The sequence below is a fragment of the Telopea speciosissima genome, chromosome 6 (genome assembly GCF_018873765.1).
Source record: "Telopea speciosissima isolate NSW1024214 ecotype Mountain lineage chromosome 6, Tspe_v1, whole genome shotgun sequence".
Classification (NCBI taxonomy): domain Eukaryota; kingdom Viridiplantae; phylum Streptophyta; class Magnoliopsida; order Proteales; family Proteaceae; genus Telopea; species Telopea speciosissima.
In genome coordinates, this window is record NC_057921.1 from 47,285,214 (window position 1) to 47,303,001 (window position 17,788).

The 17,788-nt window shown below is 39.3% G+C and overlaps 1 protein-coding gene across 1 annotated transcript; it reads left to right on the forward strand.

The window, feature by feature from the left end:
* The first annotated feature begins 9,587 nt into the window (after positions 1-9,587).
* On the forward strand, positions 9,588-14,564 carry LOC122664858 (glutamine synthetase nodule isozyme-like). The gene is made up of 13 exons (XM_043860885.1): positions 9,588-9,690; positions 9,771-9,810; positions 9,913-10,016; positions 10,123-10,171; positions 10,254-10,360; positions 12,446-12,533; positions 12,728-12,856; positions 12,964-13,038; positions 13,136-13,189; positions 13,510-13,547; positions 13,678-13,837; positions 14,067-14,127; positions 14,411-14,564. Exons 1-13 carry the CDS (start codon positions 9,617-9,619, stop codon positions 14,491-14,493), a joined length of 1,062 nt encoding a protein of 353 aa, XP_043716820.1. The 5' UTR covers positions 9,588-9,616; the 3' UTR covers positions 14,494-14,564.
* The last annotated feature ends 3,224 nt before the right edge of the window (positions 14,565-17,788 follow it).

The following is a 17,788-nucleotide window of genomic DNA, read 5'->3' on the forward strand; positions in this document are numbered from 1 at the left end:
CAACATAACAAAAAAACATGTCCGAAATCCAAAGTCCATGTATATCATTCAAGATGTCAAAAGAACTTTAACTATCATTATAACATGCCCAAGGTCAATAATAAAGCTTCAAACTATTAGAAGTAGACCCTCCAGCAGCGCTAATGTTAGGGGTGTCAATGGGTCGGGTTGGGCCGGGCCTGCCTAAACCACGACCCGACCCTAGAGGCCTTAACCCGACCGACCTTGTCGTGGTCAAGAAACTCTCACCCGACCCGACCACGCCGGGTCGGGCCGGCTCGGGTTGGTCCTGATTTATGGCACGATCCACGTGTCTCATTAAACCATGTTTTTGTAACATAGGATCTCAACCTATGGGACAACTAATAAATATGTTGAAAAAAATGGCGTGTGTATAAACTCTCTCTCTACAATTGTAACGGTGTCCCCTCAATAGGCCTGGAAGCTTATAGGGGCTACAACTAAATAACAATCATGTCAATGACTCTTTTTATGGTCCTGATCAAAATAGTAGATGATCTACTCTTTTGATGGGTTCCCACTTCATGATGATGACAAAGCTATAGTTATCTCTCGTACAATTCCTTCTCTTTTTTTTGTCAAGAGGATCTAAACCGACCGCGACGCCGGGTCGACTATAACTAAACCCAAACCGCCTGGGTCAAAAATCGGGTGTGCTTTATTGACACCCTAGCTAGTGTTAGGTGGATGTGGATCAAGTTCTTCATGTGTCAGTTCAAGCATCTCGGTCTCCAACTCAATGTTTTACTCAACTAAGTCACCACGTTTTTCTAAACCAATGGGCCTCACATCTTTAAATACTTGGCTTTCACACTTATTCCTCATCATAGAGTTCCTCTTGATGTACACCAAATCTTCTAGCATTTATGGGGCCAATCTATTTGTATTATTTGGTTGTACTGCATCCCAAGCACTCCAATTATGCTCACAATGAAACAAGCTACAAGAATGGCTCAAGATTCTACAAGCAACATTTCGAAAGCATAGAAAATTCACCATCAACAAATTGCCACCAAATCCATACAAATCATCACAGATAAACAAATATAATGATGTTATATTTAATAGAAAATAACATTAAACTAATTAACTAAGACAACTACTTGGATGGTTAGTTTTCAACATTGCATGCCCTGTTAAATTGAACAACTTTGGGCTCTTCATGCGATAATCAACTACTTTATACATGAATTGTGCACGATCTTCTTGAGGAAACATGGTGTCCAAAACAAAATCATGTGCATCCAAAAATATAGATGCATCAATACCATCATACATAATAGAAGGATATAAAATTGCAGCAAACACATGAACATGGTGAATGGTGTTCTTCTCCAACCTAACTTTAAACAAGTCCATTATGGTTACGTAATTCACTCCATTCTTCTCCATAAATTTCTTTAATGTTTATTTTGCCCTTTTTGTTGCTTCATATAAATAACCTACAGTAGAACCCTTTGAATCAACAAGGTGAATAATCCGAATAAATGATTCCATTAGAGCAACAACTTCCTTTGCCACCTCCAAAAATGTATATGATTGAATAATCCTAATAGTTCTCAGTGCCATTTCAGCTCTGTTGAACTGAAAAACTCTCCATTTAGAAGATGCAACTAAAAGCCTCAACTCATTCTTAACTACAATAAGAGATTGAAGTATCAAAAAACATGTAGCAAACCTTGTCTTGCAAGGTTGCTTGATCTCTCTATTATTGGTGAATTGCTTCATCAATGCTATAATATCTATGTGCCTATGAATATAATCCCCTACGAGTTTCTCATCTTCAATAATTTCCTTCACCCATCTAACGTGCATGTGAATATCGTTGAAATTAAAGCAAATTAATCCTATGTGCAACACAATTTGTTCTATATATGATGCCATTTTCTTGTCAACATATCACCACAACAGGAAAAAATTAGCACAACTATCTGAAACAAACTGCACAACGTTTTTTGGCCAATTGTTTCAATGACATCATAAATTTCATTTAAAAGAATGTTGAAGTCAATCTATTTATACCGCATGCAATCGATACATTTTTGAAACACAGCACCCTAGTGAGTATGTAATCACATTGACCTAAGACCTCTTCTTATGTCACCTTGAGCCATTTGATCGGTTTCAAACGATCAAGAGGATTGATAGGCGTCGATTCGGCATTTGACCCACAGAATGCGGGTGTGACATAGGCCAATGGAACTGAATCTTATCCGCAGCTGAAGCGTTCGTGCATTGCATGGGATCGTGAATTTGCTCCGTTGTGGTGCAATCTACACGTTTTTATGTGTCCACCTAATAAAATCCCTTGCGTTAGAATCAATACTGTTGCGCTTTGCGTGCTTCAACTATGCCCTTCAGAAAAAAATCTTGCAATGTGGCCACTTTCTAAGATATTCATTTGGCATAAAAATTTATTGTAAATTTACATTTAAAGCTATAAACTTTATGATATTATGTTTGATCCCGCAATGTGGCTGCTTTTATATTACAAAAATGCCTTATATACCCTTCTTTTTTTTTGGGTGGGGGAATTATCAGCGCCACCCTCTGAGCTATCCTATTATATTAATGCAACCCCAGTAAGTACCAAAATATCAATTCTGGCCCAAAAACTAACGGGGTTAACTGAGCGCAATAAAATGACTAAACTACCCTTTACACTAAAAACATAAAAAAACTCAACCCCAACTAAATTCGTACCGTTTGAATTCATGTGAAGGAATTAGGGCACTGGAGCTCCATCTTCCATCTTTGCGACCAGCACACCGGAGAACTTGCAACCACAGGTTCAAACCCTGCCTTAATGATCTCCATTCTGCCTTAATACACCCACATACACACACTGACACACCTTAAAATCCCTTGTTGTACCTAAGAACACCCACCCACACAACCCTTGCTCTGCCCCTTGCTTTACCTGAGAACATACTCCTATTGGATTGTGAATGGTGCATTAGGTTTTTTTGGATGCTTGTGATGATTGAAGTTTGCTGTAAGGGCAAACTTGAAAAGGAGTTGCAGATGTGAAAGGGGAAAAGGATCTCAAGATTGTTGAATGGATGTGTTTCCTAAGGGGTTGATCATCACATCACCACCTTCAAAGTAAATTACTCCCTTTCCTTTAACAGATTGTCATCATGGAGGTGAGATCTCAATGTCCAGGTTCTGAAAGGAATTGCCACTAGTCCTTCCAAAATAAGCAACAATTCTTCTCGGTTGGGCAAAGAAAAACCCCAAAGAAAAACCCTTGATTATCAAGAAAGGGAGGGGGAGGGCAAAAAAAGGAAAATTTACGAATACCCCCTGTGATATGGACTTATTGTCGATGCATCCATCTGTACGAGTTTAATGTGAGTTCATTTCCACAGCACCACTGCCTCAACTTGAATGAATGAGTTTTTCATTGTCTTCTTCAACGAAGAACAAAGAACCGATTCCTCTCTCATGGGAATGATAAAATAAAAAAAGAGAATCGATTCATCAGTTATAGTGGTCAATAAAAAATGTAATCTCTCCCTCATCTCTAGCTAACTCCGCTGTTGACCTTTCTAGGGTTTCTACTTTCTAGAAGTTTAGCGGTGTCCCTCTATTGAGTATTGATCAGGTAGTCTTCGATCTCCCATCCTTGGAAGGATTTGGAATTGCAGAAGAAGAAAATGTTTATTCGATCTGGGCATTACCGCCTGAAGACGTGAGCCAGAGGTTAAAGGCGATGATGAAGGATTTGGAATCGGAGTTCAGAGGTCCTGAGTTTGAGCCACACATCACTGTCGTCGGAGCTATTCGCCTCACCAAGGCCGACGCCCTTCAAAAATTTAATTCCACCTGTGAAGGTCTGAAATCTTATACAGCTCAAGTTGATTCAGTGGCTATGGGTACTTTCTTCTCTCAGTGCGTCTTCCTTCTCCTCCACACCACTCCTGAGTACTTTCTTCAGACACATGCTTGAGTTCATCTCGTATGATATCCATAGAGGTCATTAATTGAAATTCTTCTTCTCTGATTCGTGCTAATTCTTTCTTTGCAGCATCCAATTCTCCAGTAATTGGCTATAATAACCTTGAAGTTTGTGGTTCCTCTTCCCTTCCTTTATGGGCTTCAATATCACCTGGTTTTTTATTCTCAACCCTTTCTTTCATTGCCTTTAACTAGTTTCAATTCATTTTGTAAGACATCAACATCTGAAATAGTAATGGCCAGTTCGCTCTCCAGTTCCTTTGCATGGTCTAGTTCTTGGGTTATATCCTTGATTCTATTTCTGATTCCTTCCGATTTCTCTAACAACTGAAGAGTCCTTTACTTCTCTTTGGGCTTCAATTGTTCCAAGTTCTTTTACTGCTTCTATCCTAGCTAGCTGAACAAGTACTTGCTCTTCATTAATTTCGTCAATCTCTTTCATTAATGCTTCCACACTACTTGAATGTGAGCTCAATCTCGAAAATGAGTCTTCAAAGTCCTTGTCTACCCGCAATTTTGCTTCCATGACAGAATCCCTCTCAAGCTTAACCCTACTCAATTTTTGATTTCATGATTCTATTTCTGATTCCTTCCAATTTTACTGTTATTTCCTGTTTCATGCGAAACCCTGTTCCAGAGAGATGTAACAATCCCTTGCATCTTGAGTTCGATCTCCCTCCTCACGTCTCCTTTTGGCCTGAGAATTGGGTCAAAGGAAGCCTTTCCTTGGGTGACCAATCCCTAGAATCTCCACCTATAAGGTCTCCTCTATTGTGAGAACTCCAACCAGTTGCAGGTCTGCATCTGCAAGTACCGTCAGTGAAGATTTCAGAGGTTCTCTACTCTGCCAGTAAGGTGAATTTGTGGGTATGCTAATACCTGAGTTTTAGAGAACCCTTGGTTGTGATTCAAACCTCAAAGCCCCAAGTCGATTTGGGGTTGAGGAGTGAGCATTTACACATAGGCGTTACAAGTTTGAGGGTTCATTCTCCCTTCATTAAGATTGCTGGCAAGGAGAAGATGAGCTACCTAATCTTAGCAGGAAGGACAATATGGTCAGTTTAGTTAAAATTCTAACGTTTTTGTCCAAAGTTAATGGTTTGGACTAACTTATCAATTAATATAAAAAGTGGGGGAGGTACGAGTAAAGAGTGTGTACAGATGGATGCATCGGTAATAAGTCTATATCACAAGGGGTATTTGTAAATTTCTCAAAAAAAAAAAGATTAATCTTTAAGTTATGGACTTCTATTTTTCTTTTATTTGCTTTTAAGGAACCTCGAAACAATGGGCATAACCGCGTGAATCTATTGTCTCTCACAGAAACTCAGAGGTAGAAAGAAACAAAAAGTACAACTGAGAGAAGAAGAGGAAATATTCAGTTGTTCTCATTTGGGTACAGCCTGAAATTATGAACAAATTCGAATCCACACACAAATACACGATATTAAGAAAGAAACAAACTTTCCCAATTTGATTTGATAGAGAACAAAGGAAATCCGCCCATTGTCTTCCCCAACTCACTTCTTTATGGATTCAAATCTCAAGAGTCCATATATAAATAATCAAATGGATAGGAAGGGTTGTGTGGGTGGGTGCATGGAGCAGAATTGCAGAGGTGAGTGTGGGCAGTTGCAGAGGTGAGAGGTGATCAAGTGAGTGTGTGCAAGGGTGCAGAGATTAGAGATGGGCAGTGGTGACTAGTTGCGGAGATGGGAAGTCTTCTTCGTTCGACTGAGGAAGAAGAAGACTAAGTTCAATTGTTTTAATGGGAAGAGCCAAATAGTCTTAAAAGAAACAAACTAACCTGCTGACATCACTAATTAATAGTAGAGGTGTCAATTTTGGACCAGAACCGGTTATTGGACTGAAACCGTCCCGCTAGGAACCAGAACTGACCCCCTATATAGCTTATTGGTCCGGATCTGGTCTTAGTGATAAGTTATTGGTCCGGATCTGGTCTGGTCCCTGGAACCGTTGGAACTGAAAGAAATGCATATACTTGAACTTCTCTTGCACCATTTTGTCTGATTTAAAATGTTAAAAGATGATCTTTGCTATTTTGACATACAATTAAAGTGACTTTTATTAAACAGTTGTTGTCCAATTGCTATTAGAACATGACCCAAGACTAAGCAAGACACTTGGCCCCTCAAATTCTAGTATTCTACCCCTTTCATATCTGTTGCACATAGAGGACACACACCGTAGTTAATGAATTGCTTTTGAAAGATTCTAGCTTGCTTGAGATTTCTAGTTCCAATGGAGAAAATGCTTTACATTTGGCTACTCAACAAGGGCATGTTTGGATCCGTTTAGGAACCAGAATCGGACCACCCATTAGTTAATGGTCCTGGATATCAGATTTGGAACCGGTGAGCTTATTGGTCTGGGTTTGCTATTGACACCTTAGAACCGGAACCGCTAGAGAAACGGACCGATAGCCCAGAACCGGACCAGTTGACACCCCTAATTAACAGTTAAAAGACTAACCCCGTTAATTTTGGGGCCAAAATTAATATTTTGGTGCTTAGTAGGGTTGCATTAATATAACGGGATAGCTCAGGAGGTGGCGCTGATAATTTCCCTTTTGGTTTTTTTACCATGTGATGTGATTATTTGAGCCTGCCAACTCACCAGTGATATAATTGTTGCTCTTTATTATTGAGGTTGATTCTCGTAGATTTCATAATTCGTGACAAGGATACAACCCAATATACCATACTTACCATGACACAAAATCCCTAATGAGAAACCAATCATGCCCTTCACAGAAAGGCCAAATTTGTTTAGAGGGGACTTAGGTGGGGTAGGAGATTTGGGGAGAGAAACTGTGCTGATGTGACACTTCAAAATCCCACCCCAACCTTTTTTGGTTAATTTGGGATGGTAAACTTGCAAAAACTCAGAGGACATCATTAATTGTTTTGTCTACTGATGTGACACTTCAAAATCACACTTCTTTGCTATCCAAAGTCCCACCAAATTGTTGGGACATTGTTCACCGTTCATTGGAAAAGTAACTTTTCCTCAACATTTTTATCCAACAAAACCCCACCAACATGTGGGTCCCATCTTTTCAACAATCCCACCCCACCTTCCCCTCTCAACAAACGGGGCCAAAGGGAGTCAACTTGGAAAACCATATGGAAAATTATTGTATCATCCACCATGTGATAACTTACCCAATCAACTCCATGGACAAGAAAATTATATAATCTTGATGTTCTCTGCACTACAGTGCAGGCAGCACCCAGACACATGGGGACAACATTTCCACTATTAAGGGGGCGTGCAGTCATTTCACTCACCCTCATGTATTTGGGCGCAACCTACGCCCTCGGCACAGAGAACATTTTCCCTAAATTTATCTTGCAAAAATAACCATAAAACCTTTTCCCACCATTGGATAGAAATGTTGAGTTACAAGGGTCCATCCATGGGGTCTAGACTTGGAAACTACTGTGATTAGGGCTGCAATAGGGTCGGGTTGGGCTGGGCCTTTTAAAACCCCAACCCAACCCTAAATCCCCTTAGCTGGGCCCAAGCCTAACCCGGCCCTGTCTCAAGGCCAGCAAAATCCAACCTGACCCACCCTTAGGGTCGGGCCAGCCTGACCTTGTTTGGCCCTAATCTAGGGAGGAAGGGAGATGCACGGGCTGTCCAATCTAGGAAAAGTGAGATAAATGGGCTAGCCAGGTTGGGAGAAGGAGATGCATGGGCTAGCCAGGCTTGGAAGAAGAAGAAGAATAAGAGAGAGAAGAAAAAAAAAAAAGGAAGAGGAAGAAGAAGAAGACAGGGTCGGATTGGGCTCAACCCGAAGCCTCAACCCCGACCCAGCCCGACCCTGATTTAGGGCAGATAATTCCTAACTCTGACCCACCCTTAGGGCCAAGATATCTCAACCCATACCCTATTTGGGCTCAGGGCGGGCTCGGGCTGTGGTCAAACTTGCACCCCTAATTGTGATACGCATTAACCCATGAACCTCAAAATCCCTATTTTGATACATAATCTATGATAAATGATTGAGAATTTAAAAATCCACCACCCCAATACACAACATACAATATAGATGGCCAAGTCTCCAACTATTTAAAAGTCATGTACCACTGAGTTGAGAAGAAGGGTTATGAATAAAAAAATTGATAACCAGAGACCATTCTGTCCTAATACAACCATGCACACACATAAATGGAAGACTAATAACTGTACTAATATATTAGAACTACCATTAAAACCAGATAGTTGGCCATTCTGTCCTAATACAACTATGTACGCATAAATGGAGGACTCACGCAAGTGTAGGGCATTTATATGCGATAAATCTCCATGTGAGCTGAGATTTATATTAACTTTAGGGCCTAATGTGGGCATTAATAACAATAGAATCTTCAAAGCACATCAGAAATAGTTGATAGAAACATGAAGAAACATGACAAAATCCAAAAACCTATCGGATAAGACAGAGAAAGGAGAAAGGGATCCATGTCAAAGCATGAGCTAATGTTAAAACAAATCAATCAGGTTAGAGGAGCAGGAAGCCGACAACAAGTGCAGGGGGGGTTCAATCTAAGTGGGATCAGAGGAAAGAGAGAGAGAGAGAGAGAGAGAGAGAGAGAGAGAGAGTCGATGATTGAGGGAAAGCTAGGGTAGCGAAGAGAAAATCTGGAGGAGTTGGGTGCGGATAAATCAGAAAGGGAGACAATAGAGAAAATAAAATAAAATGAATTAAAATCGGTGGGTTTGGGTAGGAGAGATCAGGGATTCGTGTTGGTGTTTGGTGCTGAGTTTGAGTTCAGGCGATGGGGTAAGAGAGACAGTCGAAGGGTAAAGGAAATCGATGGGTAAAAGAAATCATTGGGTAGAGTCTGATGAAGAGGCCTTACAGAGAGAGAGAGAGAGAGTTGGTGGGCGTACAGGAAGAATTCGACGATGAGTTTGGAGAGTACTCGGTTCAGACAAGGAGATCCAACGATGGGTTTGGGGTAGGAGAGATAACGGAGAGAGCCGAGAGGAGCCGTGGGGTGAAGGTAGTGGATGAAATAGGGGGTATACTTACCTGTGAGGGACCTCACCGACCGCCGCTACCTGAGGAGATGGGGGAGGGAGTCGACTGTTGGCGAGCTTGAGAAGAGAAGACGATGGAGCTCTCTTGTTTTAAAAAAGATCAGGCACAAGTCTATCACTTTTCCCAAATTTGTTTCATTTGAAGTGTTTCAGAAGTGAAGAAACAAGGTTTTACATGTTTCGACATTTTCTGTTTTTTGTGTTTTTTTTGACTGGTTTGTTTCACTAGCACAGAAAAACATACCGGTGCATCCAAACGGTAATTTCACTGGCACAGAAAAACACAAAAAACAAGAAACAAAAGTGTTACCAAACGGGCTCCCTATCCATCCAATCAAACACTAATTTAAGCAAATTAACTTTCGCAAGTCCGGGACCGCATCTTCTCCCCACCAATAATTTCTGCCCTTTTCCTATTCAAATTCATTATTTTTCGCAGTAGTTTTAGGTTTCTTCCATTCCCTCTTTAATTCACTCTTTCCCTACTTCTTTTTCTCCTCTATCCATAGAAAAATTCCCCCCTACGAAAGCCCTTGCCATTCTCTCTCTCTCTCTCTCTGTCGCCATGTCTCTCCTCAATGATCTCATCAACCTCAACCTCTCTGACACTACTAAGGAAATCATTGCTGAGTACATATGGTAAATATATCTGTATTCTCTTTCTTCTTCTTATTTCTCTCTGTTTGATCTTTCTGACATTTTCTTCTATTTTCTTGCAGGATTGGAGGCTCTGGTATGGATTTGAGAAGCAAAGCAAGGGTGGGTCTCTTCCTCTGTTCTTCAAGTTTTAATCTTTTTCTGGTTTTAATCCATTTGGGTTTTTAGTAATGTATTAAGTTTTGTTGGTTATTATGATTACAGACACTGCCGGAGCCGGTGAATGACCCAGCGAAGCTTCCAAAATGGAATTACGATGGATCAAGCACCGACCAAGCTCCCGGAGACGACAGCGAAGTCATCTTATAGTAAGTCAATCTTTCCTTTTTTCTTTCTGGTCAATCAATCGGACGGTGCTTGTACTCTTGGTTAGATAATGATCTGATTTGATTCGTTGGCGTTGTATTGGATCAGTCCTCAGGCGATCTTCCGTGATCCATTCAGGAGAGGAAAGAATATCATGGTAAAGATTCTTCCTATACAAGAGATTGTAATTTTGAGAAGATTTTAGGAGTATTATTGTCTTTTGATGTGTTTGGAAATAGGTCATGTGCGATGCGTATACACCGGCGGGTGAACCGATTCCTACGAACAAACGGTTTAATGCTGCCAAGATCTTCAGTAATCCCGCTGTTATTGCCGAGGAGCCCTGGTAAAGTAAAAGCCTTTTATGTATCTTATTATTCCTAAAACACCCTTTATTAAATTGATATGGTCATTTGGTGGTGGGTGCTTTTCTGGTCATTTCGCATTTACTAAGTTAACTATAGTAGATCTTAATAATCTTTAGGGCTCATGTTCTCTGTGCCGCAGCGCAGGCTGCGCGTAGACACATGGGCCTGTCACTCAGGGGGGCAGGGTGGTCATTGCGCCCACCCCCATGTGTCTGGGCACAGCCTGCACCCCGGCATAGAGAACTTTCCTAAAATGTCCCTTATTTTTTGAAAACTTACTTTGTTTGGTGGGGCTATTCTGGTCATTTGAATTTAGCATGTGACCTGATTCTAAACTCCAATGTGTTTGCTATAGTTTAAAAGCATGGGTATACTAGGCAGAAAACTGCTTGATTGGAATCTTTGTTGTGGATTCTTTGATACAAAAGATTTTCAATTTAATAATATTTTTTCTCTCAGAGATCTGATCAGAGGATGTTATCCTCTACAATTCGTAAAGTGCGGCATTCGGCAGTGCTAGGTGGAGATGTTGACACTTGACAACTATCGCATCCAACTGTCCGAGCTCATTCATATGGACGGTTGGATGCAATAGCTGCCAGGTGTCGACATCTCCACCTAACTGCCGCATTGCCACACTTTTGAAGAGGATAATTTTCCCTGATTAGATCCTTAGTTGTGGAAATGTTCAAGTCAAATGTCCATGTCCTCAAAACTAACACTGCCTGGTTTGGTCTGATTCATTAGAATTTAAAAAGGGCAAATTGCATACTTAGATAAGAAAAAGGTTTACTAAACAAGTAGGTTGAACTACTTTTCTTGTAATCTTTCTTGTTTTGTAATTTTTTTTCCTATTCTAGTAGATCTAGGAAATTGTCCCCAAAAAAAAAAAAAGATTTACGGGATCTAAGAAGGGTCATATGTATGTCTAGGCTTACTCTCACTTGGCAGAGAGACTGTTTCCCAACTTGAACTTGAAACCACTAGGTCTCAATGGAGCAATCTTACCGTTATGCTAAGGTCTGCCCTCTTTGATCCATAAGAGTCTAGTATTTTTTTTCATGAGTATAATAAGGTTGTGTTTAATTATCTTAAATAATAATGGAAAAGGAAAAGAAAGAAAAATGTAATGGGTCGATTTTCCTTTTCCTACGGAGCCTTGAATGACATGCAGAGGGTATCGGGAACAATATAGGAGAAGTATCCACCCTGTACTATAGGGTGGGGGCAAACATTTATGGCCATTGATTATTGTACTTTTATGTACCCACGGTTTAGGAAAACTTTTTTCTTAAATGTATTTCCCTTCAAATCAATTGAATTTGATTGCAAATAAAATGAATTTTAATAACTAATTTTGATATGTTTTGGAGTAAGTTACATAATCATGTAAGATAATGATTAAAAAAAAATATCCATTTTATGGGTCGATGTTCTCTGCGTCCAGACACATTGGGGCGACATTTCCACCATTTAGGGTGACAGAGTGGTCATTTTGCCCACCCACCAGCCTGCGCCCCCAGCACAGAGAACATTTTCCCTTATTTTTTGATGAAATTAATAACGAAATCAAATATGAGGGCGGGCCTTGGTGCAACGGTAAAGGTTGCTTCATTGAGATCAAGTGGTCACAAACTCACGGGTTCGAGTCTGGAAACAGCCTCTCTATGAAAGCAAGGGTAAGGCAACGGTGAAGGTTGCTTCACTATGATCAAGTGGTTATGGATTCGATCCTGGAAACAACCTCTTTGTGAAAGCAGGGGTAACGCTGTGTATTATGATCCTCCCCAGTCCCCACAGTGACGGGAGCCTCGTGCACTGGGTATGCCCTTTTCAACCCCAAGTCTTGCAGCTTTCAACCCCATTTTGAGCAAGTTAAGACCAGCTCCCAAAACACTTAAATTAGCATAAAAAAGAGTCCAATAGAGCACCAGTTGAACATATATGTTCTAATCATTTTAAAGAATTTTTGTGAGAACATAATGGTTATTAGAAGGAGCTTTGTTTGAAAGCAGGTTTAAAATTCTATTGCCCCTAACAGTTGCCTTAACCTGCTTTTATAGGTATGGCATTGAACAGGAGTACACTCTCCTCCAAAAGGATACAAACTGGCCCCTTGGATGGCCAATTGGTGGCTTCCCTGGACCTCAGGTATCAATATGTGAACTACTCTATTCTTTGACAATAGTTCAAGTTGTTCATTTACTCAAGTTTTAGTTTATTAAACTTATTGGGTGAATCCACAAACAGGGTATTTTAACTTGTTGCAGTTGGGGTGGGTTTCCAGTTCTTGAGGGTATTAATAAACTGTAATACCATCATAAGCTTCTGTTGGTTCTGTGTAGGGACCTTACTACTGTGGTACTGGAGCTGACAAAGCATTTGGGAGAGACATTGTAGATGCCCACTACAAAGCATGTCTCTATGCCGGAATTAGCATCAGTGGAATCAATGGTGAAGTCATGCCTGGACAGGTTAAGACCCAGCCTCTTTACTTTGGCAATTTCTCTTTCTTTATATTTTAGAACTTCAATTTGTCCTGTAAATTATGCATAATAATGGTATATTTGGGCCTGAACAGTGGGAATTCCAAGTTGGACCAGTTCTTGGGATTTCTTCTGGTGATCAACTATGGATGGCTCGCTACATTCTCGAGGTTTGTTAAATAAGTTCACTAATATTTTATTTTTATCAATGATTATGTGTTCTTCTCTAATTTTCATATTTATTTTCCTATTTGCTTTGTAAAACAGAGGATCACTGAAATTGCAGGAGTTGTTCTTTCATTTGACCCAAAACCAATCAAGGTCTGGCTTTTATCTTCTTTAAAAATTTTAACACCATAGATAATCACTGCATCATGTGTTCTTCAATCACCCCAGAGATTCTTTTCCATATTTTGAGAACTTAGTAGAGTTCTAAGAAGTCTTTGATTAGAAATATTTGAGATTACACACACACACACTCACTCTCTCTCTCTCTCTCTGTGTGTTTGTGTTCATATCTATAACCCAAAGGTCTATAGAGCTGGACATGGACTCAATCAACCATAACCCACCTTTCATTTGGGATTGATTCCATTGTTTTTATTTTTTATTCTGATTCTTATTATAAATATGATAATTAGGGAGACTGGAATGGTGCTGGTGCACACACAAACTACAGGTAAATGATTTTTGCCATTTTGTGTATAGGAATGTACTATCTAAAAACTGTTCTACTTCTAAAGTGCTAGATAAATTTTGAATTCTGAGTGAATTTTCTTGATTTTGTTTGTGAAATTCACTTTGATCAGCACAAAATCAATGAGAAATGATGGTGGAATTGAAGTGATAAAGAAGGCTATTGAGAAGCTGGGTCTGCGACACAAGGAACATATCGCTGCTTATGGAGAGGGTAATGAGAGAAGATTGACAGGTCGCCATGAGACTGCTGATATCAATAAATTCTCTTGGGTAAGTGTTTTCTCTGATAAAATCACTTTATATTTCAGTAACAAGGAAAATTAACTTCAATAAGCCATTTAACTTGGCTGATTCTTTCATGTGATGTCCCTAAATTGTCAAGAACACATTTTAAAAAGAACACAAGTGATGTTACATACAGTAGTTGTGATTATATATGACATTCTCTGTTTCAAAAATTTCTGCTAATTTATTTGAATCTTTATTTGCCAAAATGCAGGGTGTTGCAAACAGAGGTGCTTCTATCCGTATCGGTCGTGATACCGAAAAAGCTGGGAAAGGTATAATGTTGTCATTTGGTCTTTTAAGTAGAAATGATGATAATGTGGAGAAATTTGAAAGATTCCTTCATAAGAAGGTCTAGTGGAGCTCATTATTTTTGCCTTTTTTGAAGAGCTGGCTTAGTCCCAAATTGATCTACCCAAGTGATAAGAACACAAAATATTTATGAGATTGATGAAACTTGAATTTGCTCCTTGTTTTTTTTTAAAACTAATAAGTACTAATCAAAAGAAAAAACTATCAAATGTTTGATATGAGTTTTTGTATTATCTGTTGTTGCAGGATATTTTGAGGATAGAAGGCCTTCATCAAACATGGATCCCTATGTGGTTACCTCCATGATTGCTGAAACCACCATTCTTTGAAGGCTTTGGAATGAAATAGAAATTTATGAGAGGGAGGTGTGTTGAAGGTCCCTTAGTTTATAATGCATGAACTGGTTTTATTTTAATTCTTTAAGACAGGTTATTTGAATTCATCCATGAATGTGTGTCATGGTTGAGGTTTTTTTTTCCAATTGGATAGAAGTTTGGATATTATATATAATTCAAGCAAAGTTGAAGATGCATTTCTCAAACTCAGCCTTGACATTCTTGAAATAGAAAATAACTAAAAAAGAAAGAAGAACGTTGCATGGTCGTATGGCTCCTACTTTCAAACGCAAGAGTGTATGAAATTACCGTTTAGCCCCTCTTGAAACAAAAAATTCAGTCCGTGTTGATGCCCTTATGTGTGCTCTCATTGGCCTCGATGCTAGTGCATGGGTTACATGACCAAACAGTGATCTCTTGCCTAAAAATTTTCTTTTTACTGTATTCTGAACTCTTTTTTTATTTTTATTTTAAGTAATAAACTCGATTATTCACCGGTCTAATCTTTCTAATTATGACCAATTACATTTCCTTTTTAAGAAAGGGAGAGGGATATCTCAAACATGGGGCGCGTGCAATGACTGCCTTACCCCCTCTAGGGCAAGGTGCTCGGGCAGGGGTAAGGCGGTCATTGCACGAGCTCATGTGTTTGCACTGCTCAGGCCGCTACGGGTAGCGCACCATATATTATCTGAATTGGGGACTTTCACACTTCTTTTTGGTTTCAACACATTTATGTGTTCAACCCTAAATTACTAATTACACGTTGAGATATCCCTCTCCCTTTTTCAGGCAAGGCACTCTGGCAAGGGTAAGGTGGTTAATGTGCGCGCCGAATGCGTCTACGCCCGCTCAGGCCACTACGGGCAGCGTGCCATAGAAGATTTGGATCCGAAAGTCCCTATTAGGCTGGCAAGCAAGTTTGTATAACCATGAAACCTCTATGCTCATTTAACTTATCTGATGGCTCAATTTGATTTTATCCAATGGTTCTGTTTTCTTTAGTTTTTGTTTCCTTCTTTTGGGTAAAATTTTTCACATTTCAAATTCCATAGAAAATTATTTGAACAAATCAACCAAATATGCGCAAAAGAGTACTACTTTGAAAAAATCAACCTAATTGCAAAAGCATACACCAGTTTTAATGAAGAAAAACCTTCCAAGGGGAAATGGCAAAAAACCATAGGACGTTGTTAGGTAAGAACTTCCACTATAATACTAATGGGGTTACAAGATCATCTCCCTAAATACTATTAGATGCTAAAAAAACATCTAGAATAAATATCTCTTAGATTACAAAGCAACTCACCAAATAAAAGTAGATTCACAAGATTACAATACTCTCACATCAAAATCTGTCGTGATAAGTACGGAAGAAATTACAATATCTTCCCTTCTTCCCTTGGGAGAAATGTTATGCCACAATGCAATAGAGAGAGCACATAACTTTCATCCATAGAAAACCCCGAGCTGGAAAAGATCTCACTAGAAGTCTTTGATTGACGGAGTCGGAACTCAAAATGGATTTTCCTTTATACGTCCAAAATGCCTCTCACTCTCCCTCTTTATATAAACAAAAAGTATAAGCTGTGACATAAGGCCCCATTTGTTTAGCGGAATAGTTTGCAAGGGGTGGGAAAGTTGTGGTAAAATGCTGACATGACATTGCAACAATCCTACCCCTGGCTGTTTGTTTGCAAGGGGTGGGAATGTTGAGATAATGGAGGGAACATAATCATTTCCATTGTCTGCTGACATGGCATTGCAAATCCCATAATTTTTCCACCACTTGACTTTACCAAGTCCCATGAAATACATGGGATTTTGCAACTTTCCCATGAAATGCTACAATAATCCATCAACTCTTTGATTCCCCAAACACATGGGATTCATCCATCGGTAATCACACAACTCTCCCACCCCCATAAATCTCCCTAAACAAATGGGGCCTAAGAGTATATAACTTAAATGCCTCTCTCTCACCATGTCACCACTTATTGCCTTAACTCTTTATGGTGATAACGTGCTACAACACGCCTCCCAAATGTACCCCCATTATTGTGCAATACCCTAAGCACATTGATCAAATCCATTGACCTTGGTTAAAATGGTTTGAGGTATATGTATCGGATTGTCGAAACTGCACAATTTTGAAGGTGATCAATATCGATACCTATTTGATACTGTATCAAGAATAAATTTATCTGATAAAGCCAATCTATGTCAATATCGTATCGATTTTGAAGGTGATCCCCAATTGGATAGCGTCCACTAAAACCATGCCAAAGGAAAACTCGAATCTTTTTACAATAAAAAAATGTACAAAGGAAGAAATGATGAAGCAAACCAGAAAGGCATTGGAAATGAGTGCTTGTGGGACTGCTTCTCCCTTAATCATCGGAAATGAATTACGTACCAAGAAAGATCACCTCACGTCATTTCTCATCAATTCTTAAGAGTTTGTCTAAACAAGAGATTATGGCACAGCAGGGGAGAGTAACACGGGCAGGGTTTGCCGATCCTGTGCTTTGACCCCTTGTTCATGGGTCAAACCTACATAGTAAGCCAATCCCGGGTCATGCTGTTATTACCATAAAAATATAATGGGAGAGAGAATGCCATCCGGTCATGTAGTGTACGTTGCCTTTGTACCAAAATACAGGGATGAGTGAAATGACCACTGCACCCCTGGTCATATCCATGAGATGGATCAATGTTAATTTATTTATAATTAGGCTTAGGCACCCGCAGGCCGCAGTGCATGGTTGATGGTTGTTCTAAAGGTTTTTTTTTTTTAAATGTTAAGAAATAATATAAAAAGTTTTAACTTTACATAATCCTATTAATAGTTTAGTAATTTATAGAATTACAAAAACCAAATTGATCAAATTTGCTCTTGGAAATAGAAGAATAATATGGTAAGACTACTATATATTAAAATTTGCATTTATAAAATAATGTTACTCAAAATAATCCGTGTTTAAAACTTAAAAAATGGTAAAAATAAAAAAATTATTTCAGTTATTTTAAAAACTAGTATTTAAATTTATAATTAAAACCCAACATGTGATGAGAATTAAATAAAGAATACTGAAATTATGAACTCTAGACTTAAAATATGTAAATGGGAGAGTTTTCATACACGGCCGTGCATGTGCACGGTTGTGCTTTTAACTGTTGGATGGACATGATCGTGTATAGTATACGGTTCCTCATCCCCATCCAACAGTTGCAGGCATGGTCGTGCACCTTACACAACTGTGCCCAAAACCTTTTGCCATATGTAAAA